At 48.0% G+C, this 18,127-nt stretch overlaps 1 protein-coding gene across 2 annotated transcripts in view; it reads left to right on the top strand.

The window, feature by feature from the left end:
* The window catches only part of ANXA6 (annexin A6), a 31,724-nt gene extending 18,399 nt beyond the window's left edge, over window positions 1-13,325 (top strand). Inside the window, exons 17-24 of one of the 2 annotated variants that reach the window (XM_011371232.2) lie at window positions 260-339; window positions 937-990; window positions 6,327-6,344; window positions 7,150-7,243; window positions 8,420-8,515; window positions 10,248-10,306; window positions 11,690-11,812; window positions 12,914-13,325. In XM_011371232.2, coding sequence (XP_011369534.1) covers window positions 260-339; window positions 937-990; window positions 6,327-6,344; window positions 7,150-7,243; window positions 8,420-8,515; window positions 10,248-10,306; window positions 11,690-11,812; window positions 12,914-12,973 — 584 coding nt within the window. In that variant the 3' untranslated portion in view covers window positions 12,974-13,325. The remainder of the gene's footprint in view (window positions 1-259; window positions 340-936; window positions 991-6,326; window positions 6,345-7,149; window positions 7,244-8,419; window positions 8,516-10,247; window positions 10,307-11,689; window positions 11,813-12,913) is intronic. The other variant, XM_011371233.2, reaches the window with a different exon arrangement.
* Window positions 13,326-18,127: the final 4,802 nt, after the last annotated feature.

The raw sequence follows: 18,127 nt of genomic DNA, 5'->3' as shown, positions 1-18,127 counted from the left end.
ATGGAGATAGGGAGGCAGTTAAATGGGAGAAGCGAGATGCAATGAGACCTCAACCAGGACAGGAGCAGAAGGAAATGATGGACCAATAGGCACATCAGTCTCAAGGTCACCAGATGGCTAGATGCCCCCAAGAACCAACTGCGAACTCCTTCATCCCCGCCACCCACGCCAATACTGCTCTGGGTCAAGTCTGAGCCTCTAGGCTCCCCTCCAGTCCTTCTTGACCAGCAGCTACCCATATCCCCTTTCTCTGTCTCAGACTATCACAAGTCCCTGGAGGATGCTCTGAGCTCAGACACGTCTGGCCACTTCAAGAGGATCCTCATATCTCTGGCCACGGTGGGTGAATTCATGGCCCAGCCCTGCTTGGCCCTCTGGGACCCTGTGGGGAGGGGAGGGTTGCTATGTGGGGGAGCAGGGAGTTAGGTGCCCACTCTTGATGAAGAGACAGGTGTTTTCCCCACTTACCTACTCAGTTCTACTGCTCAGGCAGTTACTGCCTTGTGCAATGCCTTCTCCATTGTTCACTTTACAAAGCTGGCTTGGTGCCGCCTTCTCCATGCAGCCCTCCCTGGTGAGCGTCTTAGTCCCAGCAGCCTGTCTTTGGGCACCCAGTTGACAGGACAAAGTCATATGGGTGACCTTTCTCTGTGTCGTACCTGAGAGTTTCTATCACCATCTCTTGGAAGTCTTGCAGCCCAGGTGCCAGGCCCTGATGCAGGCTCAGTGTGTCTGAGTCAGGCCTTGGGCTAATAAGCGCCTTCCAAACGTGCACATTTCATGCTTACGACAGCCCACCCTATGAAGGCAGGATTATTGCCCTCATATTACAGCTGAAGAAAAGTATTCAGAGAGGCTGAGCAAGTTCCTGTGGCTACTGAGGGGCACAAAGGGAGGATGTTTGGGGACTGACCTTTCTCACTGGTCCTGCTGCAGGGGAACCGTGAGGAGGGAGGAGAAGACCGGGACCAGGCTCGGGAGGATGCCCAGGTAAGGCCCCGGCAGCTCTCGCCGATGTCTGTCCATGCCAGGCCTTGGCTGTCAGAGCGGGGGAGGCTACTGGTTTGATTGGCAGACACTTAGACTCTGGTCCGCTTGCACCACTTCACCCTCAGAAGTGAGACTGTGGGGTTTTCAGAGCTCTCAGAGTGATGCTCAGGAGCGTAGTGCTGGTCTTGGCATTTCCTGTGTGAAGAGCAATTTTAGAGCCCCAGACCTTCAGAGCTGAAAGGGACTTACAGATGGTCCGAGTTACAGTGGGAAAAAAGAGGCCCAGAGAGGGTGAGTAACTTCTGAAAGTCACACAGCAAATCAGTGGCCCAGGTGGAATTGACTCAGAGGGAGCAGTCTGGGAGCTTGCTGCGAAGAAGCTTGAGTGCTACAGGTCTCGGTTCATTATCTATGAAATGGGACCAAGGTTGAAGGGAGTATCCTGGGAGAACCTAGAAAGTGAATTCATGAAGGGCTGTGATCTTTGTTTTGCTCACCGATGTTTCCAAAGTGGCACGTGGTCAGGACTTAATATATCTTTGTTGTTGAATGAATAAGGAGAGGGGACCCCTGGACTGCAGACCGGTACTGGTCCGTAGCCTGTAAAGAACCAGGCCACACAGCAGGAGGTGAGAGGCGGGTGAGCGAGCAAACCCTCATCTGTATTTGCAGCCGCTCCCAGCACTAGCATCACCACCTCAGCTCCACCTCAGATCATCAGGCATTAGATTCTCATAGGAGCACCAGTCCCTGATACCAAAAAAGTTGGGGACTGCTGCTCTAGGGTCTCTTGGCTATTCTGCTTCTGCCCTGCTCCTAAGGCTAAGGAGCTTGAGATCTAGAGCTGGCTCCTCATAGAGGCTGGACAACCCCACATCCATTGTCCTTAAGAGTCCTTGTGGCTGGGCAATCCCTGCTGAGGCATCTGCATTATCCCCACTTGCCTGTGCCTTGTTTCTAGCACCTTCTGGCCTGGCCCAGCTGCAGATCTCTGTCTCTTCTGCCTGACCCTTCCTCCCAGCCCCCAAAAGCTCTAGATCCAGGAATGAGCATAGATACTACAGCTTGAGGATCCAGCCCCCTTCTTTAACAGTTGGTGGATTGAAAAGAGCTCTGATGGTTTGGGAGTCAGGGCACCAGCTTCCCAGTTCCACCAACAGAGGTGTGGAATGTTCCGGCAGCATCTGAGCTGAAAAGATCCTTAGCTGTAACCTGACAAATTCTATGAAACGATTAGGATGCGTATTAAGTACTGAGCATGATGCTAAGACCGTTTTTTACTTCATGATGCCCCCTTTTTCTTACTGGAGGAAAACAAAGCTCCTTACCTATCCAAGGGTACAGTCTCTAAGTGGCCATGGTGTGATTTGGACCCAGGCCTGCCTGACTTCAAAGCCTATACCTAATATTATTTAATATAGGACCCAGTATAATCATTTCCCTGCAGCTTCCAAACCAGGTAACTGCTGGTGTCCAGTTGTCCAGCTCCTGGTTTGGAGTATAGCTGTCAGAAGTTTCAGGATTCCATTCCAATAAGATACTCTTGCTGCATTATGCTTACCTTTATCGGGGAGAGCCTGGAAATCCAGACCCCTAGAGTGGATTCCTGAAGCCACATTTCATTCACTCATTCAGCAGATACTTAAGTACTAGTATGAGCAGCCCCATTGTGCTGTTGATGGTCTTTGAAACTGACTTCTTCCTAAAGATCACCTCAAATCCATCCTCTACTAGGACATTCATCCAGGTGCTGCCAGCAGGGGGCAGTGGTGGGCCTCACTGGGGGCAGTTTTGCAGGAGAGAAAGAGGGAGAGAGAACCTGGGTGGAAAGAACCAAGGGAGCCAGCGCCTTGCCCAGCTCAGTTGCCCCCCCAGTTCACAGGTTCAAGACCCCGGTCTTACTGTGGGCTCATTTCTTATAACTAGAAACATTTTGTTTCAAAAGTAATACATATTCTTTTGTAGAAACTTGAGAAAATAGAAACAAGCAAATAGATAGATAGATAGATAGATAGATAGATAGATAGATAGATAGATAGATAGATAGATAAGAAAAAGAAAAGAAAGAAAGAAAAGAAAAAAATTACAGAGCCTACCAGTAATAACATTGTTAATATTTTGGAATATATCAATCTAGTTGTTTTTTTGGGGGGGTTTTATGTATGTATAAAATATGGGTTTCTGATTTATATCAGTTAAAAATTAATATCCTGCGAACACTGTTGCATGTCATTTTTAAAAATCAACAGCATTTAATGGCAATATCCTATTTAAGAATCTACCAAACTTTTTTTTAACCAGCCCTCTTCCTAGTAACCAACTCTTTTGTCACACGCATGATTTTTCCATTTGAGTTGATTTCTGGAGGCAAAATGGGAGTGCTGGAGGAAAATATATACAAAAATTGAAGGCATTTGATAATGCAGAGCCAAGTTCCCCCATAAAAATTCTAGATACTGCACATTAGTACTTGGCAGTGTTTGTTCGCTCGTGTATACCCTCCTTCCCATACCCTCTTTCACCATGGGCGTCTAGAGCACCCTCGAGCTCTTGGAATTCTGGGTCTGTTATGAGCAGGGAGACATATGTCCAGTGCTCACCCATTTCCCCACAGTAATTGCTAATAGCTTCCCTTTCACTCTTAGTGTTCCAGTTTGAGCAATAAATAATACAGATGGTCTAATTATGGACCCAGAGGAAAATGAAGAATTGTGGCCAATTTTAGGTAATTCAGTCTCCAGGTTATTATTTGTTTAATAGAACAGCTTTATTGAAATATAATTCACATACCATATATTGACCCAATTTAAAGTGTACACTGCAGTGGTTTTTAGTGTCTTCACAGACTTGTGCAATCGTCACCGCAATCGACGTCAGAGCATTTCATCACCCTGAAAAGAAACACATTGCAGTTACTCCTCATTTTCTCCCCACCCCCCAGCCCTAAACAACCACTAATCTATTTTCTGTCCCTGACTTGCCTACTCTGGACATTTCGTATAAATAGAATCATGTAATATGTGGCCTTCTGTGACTGGTTTCTTCCATTTAGTATAACATTTTCAAAATTCATCCATATTATAGCATATATATTCCTTCATTCCTTTCCATTGTCAAATAATATTCTATAGTATGGATATATAACTTTTTAAAAATCAGTTCATCAGCTAACAGACATTTGGGTTGTTTCCACTTTTTGGCTATTATGAATAATATTTATAGCTGCTTGCTAGAAATATTTGCCTATAAGTTTTCGTGTGCACATATGTTTTAATTCCTCTTGGGTGTGTATCTAGGAGTGGAATTGCTGTGTCATATGATAACTATGACTTTTGTAGGTGCTGCCCAGATTAATTTTTGCATGAAGTAACTAGGCTAATAAGGAAACACTATTGTGTTGATTATCTAGAAAATTATTTTAGTAACCCACCGCATTTTTCATATTACAAATATGATTGTCTTAAAGATACTTTGACAAAACATATTTGTCTGTGATTCTCTGACCCAAATAAATGAAGAATGTTTGGCACTTTAGAGCCTTTCTCAAATTTTTTAAACATTTCTCTTTAAAAAAAAAAAAAACCTGGTCAGTATTTAGCATAACTTTTTTTAAGTTGTAAAATTCACATAATACGTGATAAAAATACGTATAACATAATAAAATTTACCATCTTAACCATTTTTAAGTGTACAATTCAGTGATTTAAGTACATTCACATTGTTACACAACCCTCAGCACCATCTCTCCTCTGAACTCTTTTTATCTTGTAAAAGTGAAATTCTGTCCCCATTAAATAAACACTGCCCATTTCCCTCTCCCCAGCCCCTAGTAAATACCATGCTACTTCTTGTCTCTGTGAATTTGACCTCTCTAGATACCTCATACAATCGTAATCATACAGTATTTATCCTTTTGGAACTGGCTTATTTCACTTAGCATAATGTCCTCAAGGTTCAACTAGGTTGTTTTTAATATAGAAAGTATAAATAAAAAACAGAAGCATCCCATAATCCTAATAACATCTATTCGACATTAAAGTAAAAAATGATATATTTGCATGTTGAGAAAATGTAAACGTAAAATTTGAGGAAAAATAAAATGAAAAGCTTTCCCTCACAGTCCCCAAAGGCAAACATTGTCAACAGTGTCTTGACTGTCCCTCTACATAACTTCCCAGTAAGTACGTAGGAGCGAGTGCGCATTTATCTTTTCTTTCTAGATAAAAAGAACATTATTATGCACAATATGTTATACTTCACTTTTTTGCTTACTTTAAATGGAAACTCCTTATCAGTGCTGCAGACTAGTCTCATTCTTTTTAATATCCGCATGGATTTCCAGTATTGGAAGAACCATAGACTGTTTAACAAGTCTATTAATGGTTTCCAGGTTTTCTTTGTTGCAAAGAATGCTTCAGTGAACACTCTTGCATTATACATCTTGGAAGACTTTTGCCAGTATATCTTTAAGGCAAATTCCTAGCTACATGATTGCTTGATCGAAAAGCACGTGCATTTTAAATTTTGATAGACATTGCCAATTTATAAAATAAAAAGGTTTCTAAAGCATAAAACTATTGGGAAGTTTATGAAGAGGATGGTTTTTTATGTTCAGTAGATTAAAGTGGAGGGCAGAGTTTCGGGGACACAGGCAAAAGCAAAACAGTCTGGGATGCACAGGGCTGGCCGTATTTCATCCCTAGGCACTCCAGGCCACAGTATTCACCTAACAAAATCTGTACTAACAATAGAGGATTGTGCTCAGCATAAAGGAGCGATTTAAGTTGACCCTTGTAAGATGACTGAACAGCTGGCATTTTTTCAATTGATTGGCTGTATGCCCCCTACAAGTCCCCTCCCCTTCAGGCCTCAGCTCTCCTGTCCTGTCTGTCACTCGAGAGAGTGAAATGACAGCTTTCCCCAGGACCCTCTAACTCCGAATGTGAAGGGTGTGGTAAGCTTGGCACTTCTCGCATTCTGACTTCTCAGTGGCTTTGAAGATGCGCACAGTAGGTCTGGAGTTGCCCTAGGTTGCCAGGTGTGATGACAGCTAGAGTGCCCCGTTCTGTGTCCTCCCCTCAGGTGGGCATTTTTGTAGTTAAGTAATTCCCAGGCCTATTCCCATTTTGAGCTCCATCCTAAAGTTCAAGAAAAGGTGTTTTCTCTCTTCCCTGTGCCCATCGTGGTCCCAAGTCCCCTTGGGCCTCTTGGGGCCTTTGCCACCCTGAGCCAGGCCCCCGTCCCTGCACCCCAGGGCCCCCAGAGCCATCCTCTCCGGGCCTCCTCTGACTCTTGCCTTCCCCTCTCTCCCTCCTATCTCTCCTCCCTGCTCTCAGGTGGCTGCTGAGATCTTGGTGAGTGTTATGGTCTTTCCCGTGGATTTTAAGGCCTCTCTGAGTGAAGTCTGATTCTGTCTGTGCCTCTGGGTGGGGCAAAGTGGGGCAGAGTCAGGCAGTGATTTGGGGGTTTGCCCGCAGCTTCTCTCTCTCTCCTTCAGAGCCTTGTAAGAACCCAGCTGGGTAAAAATGGGCCCAGCAAGTGTTTCCCAAACTTCAGCCACTCACTTCCCACATGATTTGTGCTAGGTATAACAAGCTGTGAATATTTTTTTTTAAATACTTTTTAAAAAAATCTGAAATGATTTATTTTACAGGGAAATTTAATATCAGCCTAGCAATCTAAATAGAACTAGTAGCCAGCAAGACCATTGTGGAAATATATATATGCGTTGTGTTAAAATATGTTTGCCATTTCTGACAGTTGGGGAAGCACTAGCTAGGCCATTTTTCCTTGCCCATGTGCACAGACACACTTCCTGAAGAGGCTTTCGGAGAAGTTTAAGGATGGAAGGAGAACTCTGAGTCTCCACAGTCTCAGAATTCTGTTTGCCCCTCTCCTGGGCCACTGTCCTGTGGCCCCGAAGCCAGGGTAGAAGTGCCTAGTACTCAGTCCCTCTGTGTCAGTCCGCAGCATCCCTGGGAACTGGAGGGGGTGAGGAGGCCAAGGAAGGAAGAAGGGGCCAACGCCAGCCTCCTTGGGTGGCTGGGTTAACACAGCTTCTAAGTGCCCTTGGCCTAGGCAAAGACATGCAAGTGAATAATAACCAAGGCTTTCTTGTGTCTTTCCTCTCAAATCCTTGCCCCCACCTGGGCTCTGCAGGAAATAGCAGACACATCCAGCGGAGACAAAACTTCCCTGGAGACGCGTTTCATGACGATCCTGTGTACACGTAGCTATCCGCACCTCCGGAGAGGTGAGGCCTGACCCCTTCCCCTCCCCAATTCAGCAGGAAGATCCCCAGGTCTAATGAGAACCTCTCCACTCTCTGGGAAAAGAGGAGCCCATTGCCCACCCACCCTCTCTCTAAAAGACCCCAGCAGTGGAGTGTGGTAGCTGATGGGGACGCGGGGAGCCCTGGCCCTAACGCATCTTTCACCCTGGGGGGCCAACTCCCTTCACCTCCTTAGGGAAACAGGCACGATGCTTGGGATAAGGGAGGGCAGGTGGCTTTCACCTCTGAGGCCAATCTGATGGATGGATAGTGGCTGCCTGGAATGCTGTGTTGAAAGGATTCTGTGTCACGATCCATTGGTGATGTCTGCAGGAGCAAGGTGCTGGGGGGCAGTGTTGGCATAAGAACCACATACACGTCTTTGAGCCACAGGCTGCCACATGCACAGGGCACATCTGTATGCTGTGGCCCCGACATTAGTACCCTTTCCACTAAGACCTTTACATTTTAGCATGCATTTGCCTGGTACTTTTTCAATAACATACTTACAGTGCTTTAGCATTGTGGCTACAGGAATGAACTTGGGAGCTGGACTGCTTTGATTCAAATCTTCCACTTAGCAGCCTGATGACCTTGAGTACGTTATTGATTATCTGTAATATCTCAGTTCCCTTGGCTATAAACTGGGATTTTAATTCTACCTCACATGATTGTTGTGAGGTTATAAAAAATATAATAGCACAGAAAGCACTTAGCACAGAGCCTGGTTCATAGTAACTCCCTCAGTGTTGCCATTGTGTTACTGACATTAATCTCCATCCCACAGGAGGAGGGGAGGCCCAGGGAGGGAGAGGAGCTCGCCCACAGGCACTCAGTGAACTCAGAGCAGAGCTGTGCCAGGGACCCATGCTTCTCTACTACCCTATTCCAAGTTCCTGGAATTTATCCAAGGCTCTGGGGCAATGACTAACTTGACACAGATTTGGCTCTGAGCCCAAGGCAGTCTGAGGTCAGAACGTCCCTCCCACGATGATCCTGCCCAGTGCAGTTAGGCCGGGGCACGGCCATACCTGCTGCCCCTTTCCACTTTCCCAGGCGCAGCCCGTGGGTGGAGCTGGGTGGGTGGGGGAGGAGTGGTCTCGCCCCTCTCTCTGAGCTGAAGCTCACCCCCTACCTCTGGGCTTCTTTTGGGGCCAGTCTTCCAGGAGTTCATCAAGATGACCAACTATGACGTGGAGCACACCATCAAGAAGGAGATGTCTGGGGATGTCAGGGACGCATTTGTGGCCATTGGTAACTGGCAGGACCAAGGGAAGGGGCTGGAGGTCAAGGGCAACGGATGGGGGCACTGGGAACATGGCCAGATTCCCTGGATGAGTGGCCGTGGCAGCTTCCTAAGCTACTAGTACTGGAAAATCCACACTGCCACTTATCGGCTCCAGGGGTGCTGTCAACGTGTGATTAGTAGGGTAACATGAGGACTTGTTCCAGCCTTCAGGGCAGGAAGAGGAAACAGCTCTCCCTAGGGAAAGAACCAGGAGTGTGATGGCAGGGCTGGGTAGAGGCACAGTGTCCTGCAGGACCAGGGCGTGCATGGGCACACGCACACACATACACACACCCTTCCACATCACTCTGTCTGTGGTGGGCCCGGGGTCCTCTAAGGCAGGACTGGGGTACACTTTTGGGATTGGTTGCAGAGGATGCAAGTTTTTGCCCAGTCTGCTCTTTCACCAGACTGACTCAGCCCTGGGCCTGGAGTCGAGGCAGGCTCCTTAGAGGGGGTGGCACAATGGGAAATGTGCATATCAAGTATAGCCTTGCAAGATGGGATGAGATTTGCAGAGGTGAAATAATGGGGGGCAGATGGGAAACCGCCACACCAGAAAGACAAAGAAACAAAGGAATTCATGATGTGTTCAGAGGAGGGGGTGTGGGGGAGCGTGCGAAGGCAACGAGATAGCGTAGGAGGGTGGCCGGAGCTTTGACTCACAGGCCAAGGAGCTTGGGGTATGTCTGGGAGGTGGCAGGGGGCTTGGAAGGTTGGTGTAGGGTGTGATCTCTCCCATGGGTTCCTGAGCCTACCGCAGGGGGCACATGACTGTGCCCTCGGGGTACACAGCTCTAGCCTCTTGTCCCCCACCTTCCTCACAGAGGTACTTTTATCCAGAGTCATTCTGGCTTTCTGGGGCTGGTGTCTGATTCCTCTTCCTTAAGCTGAGACACTCCCCTGTGGGCTCTGGAGCCTGGAAATCCAGCAGCTACTGAGGGCTAGAGACCCCCCACATCGGCATTATTTAGGTGGGGGGATATGGGTGGGGAGCAGGGGCTGCCGGTGTGGCAACAGTGTGCAGACTTTGGGCGACACTCAGCCTCAGGGGCTGGCACGGTGCCTTAAATTATACCAAGTCATTCTTTGGCCTAGTATTTCTGCACATCAGTAGCTCTCAAACATTAGGCTGCACCAGACCAACCTGGTTTATGCTAACACCAGGACCGTCCCAGCAAAGGCAGATGAGGTGGTCACCCACCTTCAGAGTTGCAGCTTCAGCACACCTGGGGCGGGGCTTGGAAATCTGCATTTCTGCCAAGTCCCTCGATGGTGCTGATGTAGCTGTCCAGGAACCATACTCAGAGGACTGCTGCTCGAAATATTTCTTGAATCTGAGTCCCCAGGTGGAGCATAAAACCTGAGTTGTAAACAAGTTCTTCAATGATTCTGGTGCATGTAGGAGTCTGAGGCCCTGTGCCTTGGGTTCATGAGAGGTTTCTTCCCTTTGAGTTAATTGCAAGCACTTTAGCAGGAAGTAAGATGTCACCCAATGAGAGCCAGGCCTAGGGATGAGCCAGAGGAGGCGGCATGGGGAAGAGGAAGTGAAGATGTCAGGCTCTGAGTATGACCCCAGGGTTGGCAGTGACCTTCAGGCCCAGGCTGGGGGAGAGGAGGGGAGGAGAAAGCCCTGCCCAGAGTCTGGGTGCACTTCCTCTGACCGAGTTCCCTGAATCCCTTCCCTCTTCCTACCAGTTCAAAGTGTCAAGAACAAGCCTCTCTTCTTTGCCGACAAACTTTACAAGTCCATGAAGGTAAGAAAACTTGCTTGTTTGTTTCTTTTCCTCCCAGCACATCTGCCCGCCCATAAATAAAATCTGCCCGCCCATAAACCCAGGAGTGGGCCATCCCCCCAGATCAAGCCTTGTGACAGCTGTGTCCCTTGTTTGATATTTATCAGCATCTGCTCTGTGTCTGGCTCTAGGATTGCAGTTCTCAGCCAGAGGTGACTTTTTAGCGATGTTCGGAGGCGTTTTGGTTGTCACAGCTTAGGGAGCATGGCTGCTGGCATCTTATGGGTAGAAAGCAGGGATGCTGCTAACAGCCTACAATGCACAGGCCAGATTCCCACAACGAAGGCCAAAAGTTGAGAATTAGGGTCTTTGCACATTTGCTTTGGGGACACGGGGCTGAGTAGGACACAATCTCTGCCCTGTTGGAGCTCACATTCAAGCAGGTGACACAGTGCCTCCTCTGACAAATGCCCACAAAAGATAGCAAGTGCTCAGCTCTGGTATTAGCCCTGGCTTTCTGAAAACTGAGGATGCACCGTACACCCTCTCAGCCCAGCAAGTGGAGACTCAGCTGCTGACAGAGCCTGCTTGGTGGGAACAAGCATGAGACCCCTCTCAGCTTGCAGTCCCCAGACCTGACAACCATCTATTGGGTGCTCATCACGTGCCAGCTCTGACTCCTAAGCTGGTGTTCTGAGCTCCTAGGGAGCGGAGGTGGGCCCTGGCTGCCCCACATACTCCGTGTTCCCTGCCTGCTCCTGATGCCCTGTATTCATTTCCCAAGGTTGCTGTAACAAACGACCACAAATTGAGTGACCACAGAAATTTATTCTCTCACGGTTCTAGAGGCCGAAAGTCCGGAGTGAAGGTGTTAGAAGGATTGGTTACTTCTGGAGGCTCTGAGGGAGAAGCTTGCCCATGCCTCTCCCAGCTTCCGGTGGTTTCTAGGAACCTAAGTTCCTCTTGGCTTGTAAATGCATTGTCCCTCCGGGCTCTGCCTTAATCTTCACATGATCGTCTTTGTGTATATGTCCACGTGTCCTCTTCTTATAAGGACACCAGACGTTGGATCTAGGGCCCACCCTGTTCCAGTATGACCTCAACTTGTTACATGTGCAAAGACCCTATTTCCAAAATACGTCACATTGTAAGGTTCCAAATGGATATGGATTTGGTGCGGGGAGGGCACACTATTCAATTCATAAAGACCATTTTTGCCTGTCTGGCCCAGTCCTAAGCCCAGGGGAGTTTGGGTCAGGACTGTTTGTGGAAGATGGATGCAGACTCTCCCACCCTGGTCTTGGAGGGAAAAGGAATAGAGGCAGATGGACACGCACTAGTCCTTGCCTGATCTGGCCCCGTTTCTTCTCCCACCCTGTGTCCCCCTGTCTTCCACGCCACCAGGGTGCTGGCACGGATGAAAAGACCCTCACCCGGATCATGGTCTCCCGGAGTGAGATCGACCTGCTCAACATCCGACGGGAGTTCATTGAGAAATACGACAAGTCTGTCCACCAAGCCATTGAGGTGAGAGGAGAGGGTAGAGGTCAGTGGGGAAGGGGGTGAGTGTCAGATCCCAGAATGTGAGATATGAAGTCCTTTTCATTCCCACAGTCTTTTACTCAATGAGCTACCTCTTAGGACAGCCAGGATGTGGCTAAATGAAACGAGACCTGCCTCCTTGTTTATACCAAAATAAATTCCAGGTAGATCAAGAGATTTATAATTAAAGATTTCCAAATAAAACAAGAGCTCCCCCTTTTTTGGCCTTTTGAAAACTTTTATTGAAGTATAATTTACATATTATAAAATTCACCTGTTTATGAGTGTAATTTTAAAATTTTTAGTAAATTTAGTGAGTTGTGCAACCATCGCCACAATTCGGTTTAAAACATTTCTATTACCCCACTAAGATCCTTGTACCTGTTTACCTGTTTCTACCCTCAGCCCTAGACAACCGTCTCTACAGAGACAGAAAGTGGAGACTCAGCACGTGGTATTTCATATAAATGGAATCACGTAACAAGTGATCTTTTGTGTCTGACTGTTTTCACTTAATGGAGCCCAATTTTTTGTCTTTGACACTGACTGGTCAAGATCGTAAAGTGTTTTATACTGTACTTGGTTGACAAACCCATGGAACATCTCACAGGCGGTCTCAACAGACTTGGTAGGGGGGTAGCACATCTTAAAAGGGTAGTTTGGGGATTTCAAAATTTTAAATGTGTCCACTTCGGACGTGGTATTTTTATGTGTAGGAATTTATCCTATAGATATAGTCACACATGCCCCCAAAGGCATGTAAGAGAATATTTATGTCAGCATTATTTACAGTAGCAAAAGTGTGGAAGCCCTCCGTGCAGAACTGGTTAAATAAATGATACATCCACATGGTAGAATACGATACAGCCATGAAAAAGCATCAGGAGGCTCTATGTGCTGGTCTGTGATCTTTTCTCAGTAAAAAAAAAAAGTTATGTGCCCATTTGTATAGAAAAGGGATGTTATACACATACATATATTTGTATGTACACAGACTATTCCTGGAAAATGGGCAGCTGGGAAGAGAGGGCATTGAGGCCATCAGGATTGTTTTCACTCACTCTGTTCTCCCTCTGCCCCTGTCAGGGTGACACCTCTGGAGACTTCATGAAGGCCTTGCTGGCTATCTGTGGTGGCGAGGACTAGGGCCACTGGTTTTGGTGGGCATCTAAGCCGAGAAATGGTCATCAGCACCAGCCGCCGTGACCAAGCCTGATCGCTCCAGCTCCAGAGACTAAGGAAGGGGCAGGGTGGAGGGAGGGGACAAGGGGGGGCTCTTGTCATTAACGGGTTTAGGAAAGGCTCCCACTCACATGGGCCACTGAGGGCCCAGCCTGGTCACTGCTCACATCTGAGCGGCTGTAGAACCATAGCCACAGATTCCATCCACCTCCACTCCCCATCTTCCTCCTCGGCCCTTCTGCCCTTTGTCACAGCCCTGCCCTGGTTGGGGCTTTGTCAAATCTAAAAACATACTGAGCCTCTGTCTATGAAACGAGAGACGTGTGTGCTTTGGTAGGGCATGGTGGCAGGTGCCGATTGAGTGTTCTGGGGGAGGGAGGGAGGGAAGGAGAAATGTCTTCTGGCCAGCAGGCCATCTGGTCACTGTTTCACCACCCACGTCCCTCCAGTTTGTGCTATAGGACACTGAACCTGGAGTCCAGATACCTGGGTTCAAATTTACATCAGCTACACACTTGCTTTCTGACCTTGGACCAGTCTCTTTCTTTCCCTGAGTCTCTATTTTCTTATCTACAAAATGGGAGAGTCAGGGAAAAAAGATCTTGGCTTCCTCTTCTAACATTGACATTCTAAGATGTGCCTCGAAATCATTCCCTTTACACTTCTTTTCGCTTTAAATAGACATGCAAACACATTCCCAGTGAGGACCTGTGTTTTTGACCTGGAACCTGCTGCCTAGATTTTCCTCATTAGAGCCTGAGATTGTTAATGCTGCCCAGGAGTGAGTTCCATCTTTATATTCTATGCTGGAAATCCCAAAGGAGGGTCTAAGCTCTGGGTCTTGAGCCTCCTCTCTTCCCTCTGCTGCTGGACGTTTCTCTGTGTGCTCTTCATCCATTGCGACCAAACCCAAACTTCCTTTTTTCGAACTCTTCAAGAGCACCAGATGCGATCGTGATCTGGGGAGGCCCGTGGAAAGTTTCCACTTTGTAAAGATCACTGATAAGCAGTAGAACTGACTGCAGTTTCTCTGTCTCCCTTCCCCCAGCTCTTCCTCTACCGAGACTTGGGTCTAATGTTGTCCAGCGACCGTGGCATGAAGGTGCCTGCTGGCTAGAGGGCTCTGCCGCCTATCCTGGCTGGCTTGACCTATCCTGGCAGCTCATTGTGTGTTTATTATAGTAGCTGTGCAGAGACCGTGGGTAGTAAGAAGACATGCTGGGTCTGGTCTTATTCCTCCTTCGATGTGTGACCTTGGACTAGCCATCGCCCTTGCTAGGCCTCTGTTTCTTCATTTGTACAGTGAAGGGTTGGACCCGACAGTTTTGAAGAGCTCTCTCTTCATCTCTGACAAAATGAGTCTGAAAGGAAGACTGTTTACCCTGTTGTGTCTTCTCCACTTCCTTCCACGGGGCTGTGAGCCCAAACCCCATGGGAGTCAGCTGAGCTTTTGGGGGTATTTGCCCAACTTAATTTTACTGTTACCAAAAGAAAAATTTAACAAAATGGGTAAGAGCTGTGGAGTCAAACCTTTGCCATTAACTGACTGAGCATGTCATCTCTGGGCCTCAGTTTCCTTATCTGTAAAATAGGGCCCCCAGTTCTACTTAGCTCATAGCCACTGTAGGGTAAAAGAGATGATGCCTGGAAGTGCGGAGCAGGGCCTACCTGACTTGGAGTCACCTGTCGGCCCCAGCTGCCCTGAGCCAGGCCCCATTGTAGGAGCCAAGAGGTAGATCCCAAGATGATTCCTGAGCTTTGTTTTCAAGAGGCCAATGGCCGCCCACACAGGCATCCAAAGACATAGGAAATTTCCTCTAAAATAAGTACTAAGGGAAAAATAGGCTGAGAGTAGAAAAAAAAAAAGAAGGTGGAATCTGAGAGAATAGAAGTTGGAAGCCCCTTGAGGCTGAGGGGAACACGCAAGTGGAGAAGCCAGGAATTTCTAGAATCCCTAGAAACCAGAATGAGGGTAGCTCACACTGAGCGCTTATGATGTATGAGACACTGTTCTAATCTCTCAACATTCAGTTTTTACTTAATTTTCAGTGAAGGTGAGTTGCATTCTGGGATAGGCCTGTAGTAGGAGGATAGCCCTCCGGGTTTGTGAGATGAGGTAGATGAGATTAGAAATGGGAGTTTGCATGCAATTGTAGAGCACTTGTATGTCAGGATTTTATCTTATAACCCAGGGGGAGCCTTTCTTGGGTAGGGAAGGTGTGTATCTAGCCGCGCATTTAAGAAAAACATGAAGGAACAGTGGCCAGTTAGAGGCTGAGACCCTGTGACCCAGGTGCCGCTTTTTCTTGGAGCTGTGGCAGAAGAAAGAGTAGCCACTAAATTTAGGGCACCTTGTTCACTCATTTATTTTCATTCATTCATGCAGCTTATACTTATCGAGTCCCTCTTATATGCCATGCCATGTGCTAGATGCTAAAGATAGAAACAGACTGTCGTGGTCCTAGTCCTCAGCTTCCATTCGAGTGTCCCTCCCACCCAGCGCTCCCTAAAACACCACATTGAGTGACAGTGTACCAGAGATTGCTTCTGTGGCCAAAGTTCAAGGGAGAGAAGTAGAGACTAAATTAAAACTAAAAGGAAAGAGAAAGCAGAAGCCCAAACCACGGCTGTCTCAAAGTGGGAGGAAAGAAGTATGGTTGTGAATGTTCTAAGTGTGGAAGGGGCCCTGAAAAATTCTCACCTCCCTCTCTGTTACAGAAAGACAACTGTCACTTCCACAGAGAGGAAGCAACTGGCCCAAGGTCAGAGCAATTTAGCAGCAGGCACAGCTGGGCTCCTACAGTCCTGGCCCAGGGTCAGTGCTTTTATAAACACGCTGACTGGTCTGCTTTCGTCATTCTTCCCCTCTGAGGGGAGGCTTCACCCCAGAGTCATCCTCTAGCTCCTCACTGCCCCCCTCCAGCCTTGAGTGATGCATTTTCCTTTCAGGGCAAACCCTTTCAGAAGCTCTGGACTAGGATGTGCCCACTTTGGTCTTTGGGGCCACGAGGAAATGACTGAAAGAAGTGACTGGGAGGGGGTCGCCCTTTTAATCAAGCAAAGAGCAACTGTTTGGGATTTGCCACTGTCATGTTTCCTGCCATTGATGAGCCGTGTGGGAACTGCTGGCTATTTGAAACCCCCTGATAGTTACTGTGCCCCAGCTTTGCTGGGAACCCCAGTCTGCCAGAGTAATCCCATGGGAGAAACTTCTCCATAGCCATCCCTGACTTTGCAGTGGTACAGGGGTGATCACCTCATTCTAATGAGGAAACCGAGGGTTCAAGTGGTGAATTGATACAAATCGCATGAAGATATAGACAACACATCATGGGTTCACTGAACGGGAAATGGTCATAGAGATCATCCATACCAACCCTCTTATTTCCTAAGTTTGGAAATTGAAGCCCAGAGAGCAGGAATGTGACCATGGCTTTAGTAAGAGCTAGATCTGCGGCGAGCACCTGCATCTCCTGACTCCTGCTCTGCTCCCTCTGGGGACACATCCTCTTTTGAAGGCAGAAGCCAGACTGAGCTGAGAATGGGAGGAAGAAGTGGCAAGTTGCCCAACCCGGATTTCAGAACCCAGAGCGGTAAATCGGTGTTCGGACAGCCCTCTCCACTCCCCTCCAACCTCAGGTTTCCCAAGGCAGACTTTCCTACTTTACGGCTGGAGTTAGGCAAGTGGGAAATTCTGGTTGTATAACCCAGTGGTTACATTTACGGGGATGCACAGGCTGGCCTCAAATCCCAGTCAACCACTTCGCAGTAGACAAGTCCCGTGGCCTCTGTCTAGATTTCCTCATCTGTAAAATGGGAATGACAAAGGTTTCTATCTCACAGGATTGTCGTAAAGGTTAAAGTAATGCCTGTATATCATCATTCAGGACATAGGAAGGAACTCAGTAAGTATCAGCTCTTCATTATTAACAAGTAGGCCCTATTCCATTTCATAGAGGAGAAAGACGGAGTGGGGGAGTCTCTTCAACAGCCTCTGATGACCACCGAGTCCCAACGCCGTGCCACTGACCCTCAGAGAGCTAAGTGGGGAAAGAAGATTATTAGAAAAAGTCAACCACGCAATAGTAGCAAGTGGTATCAAGTGCAGAGGCCACAGATTAACCACAGAGAGGCCTGAGAATGGCTCCCTGGAAAGGAGCATGTGCGAGGCACCTCATGAGAAAGGGTTAGATGCTTTCGACAGTCAAAGATTAAAGGCAGAGGAGTTCCAGGCAGAAGCAACAGCTTGAGCAAGGGCACAGAGGTGGGAAGTAGAGGCAATAGAAAGTGTCACTGGGCCCTTGGGTCCCACACCCAGTGTGACACCATCTGGGAAGGTCACAGAGAGTATAGGCTGGGGCGTGGACTTCACCCCTCCAGGCCCTGGCCAGCTCCTGAATGTGCTAGGGACCAGAGAAGTGTGATTAGAGATGGCCTTTAGAGATGGCCTTTGCGGGGAGCAGTGGCTGGGAGACCACTGGGCAGACTTGCAGTTATTCCCCGGATGTGGAGGGATGAAGACCTAAGCCGGAGTGAAGGAAGCAGAAATGGAGAAAAGAAAAACGCAGAGGAGGAGCAAGAAACCAAGGGAACTGCCTGAGCAGCTGTGGAAAATGAGAGGGAGGCCGGGGCGAAGCCAGGAATTGTTACCTGGGACCCCAGAGGCAGGAAGTGCTTTTAAAGGCAGGATGTGAGGCCAAAGGCCCAGGATACAGGCCATCCCACTGTCCTCTCAGCTAGGTATGGACTGAGGAAGCCCCAAACCAGAGTCATCCAGGAATGAGCCCTGCCCCCAAGTCCAGCTGTCACAGCAGTTTCCAGAACATACATTTCCATCTGGGATGGCCCCACCCCTTCCTCCCAGCCAACCCCACTATTGTGCTGCCGACTGCAGTTAGAACCGCCCCGTTGAGATGGCCATGGACCTTGACCTAGAGATAGCCATAGGAGGGATGGGAGGGCCTGATAGTTGAACAGGGAAGGTAGAGGATGGACATAATGACCCTAAGCCTGTGCTGGCCCAGCAATTTCCATTCCCACTTTCTCACATATCGTATCCACTCAAAGCCCATAAACACTATTAATCACACACAGGATTCCAAATCACTGCCAGTACAC

This window comes from Pteropus vampyrus, unplaced genomic scaffold (genome assembly GCF_000151845.1).
Source record: "Pteropus vampyrus isolate Shadow unplaced genomic scaffold, Pvam_2.0 Scaffold185, whole genome shotgun sequence".
NCBI lineage: Eukaryota > Metazoa > Chordata > Mammalia > Chiroptera > Pteropodidae > Pteropus > Pteropus vampyrus.
This window is presented reverse-complemented; position numbering and strand designations above follow the sequence as displayed.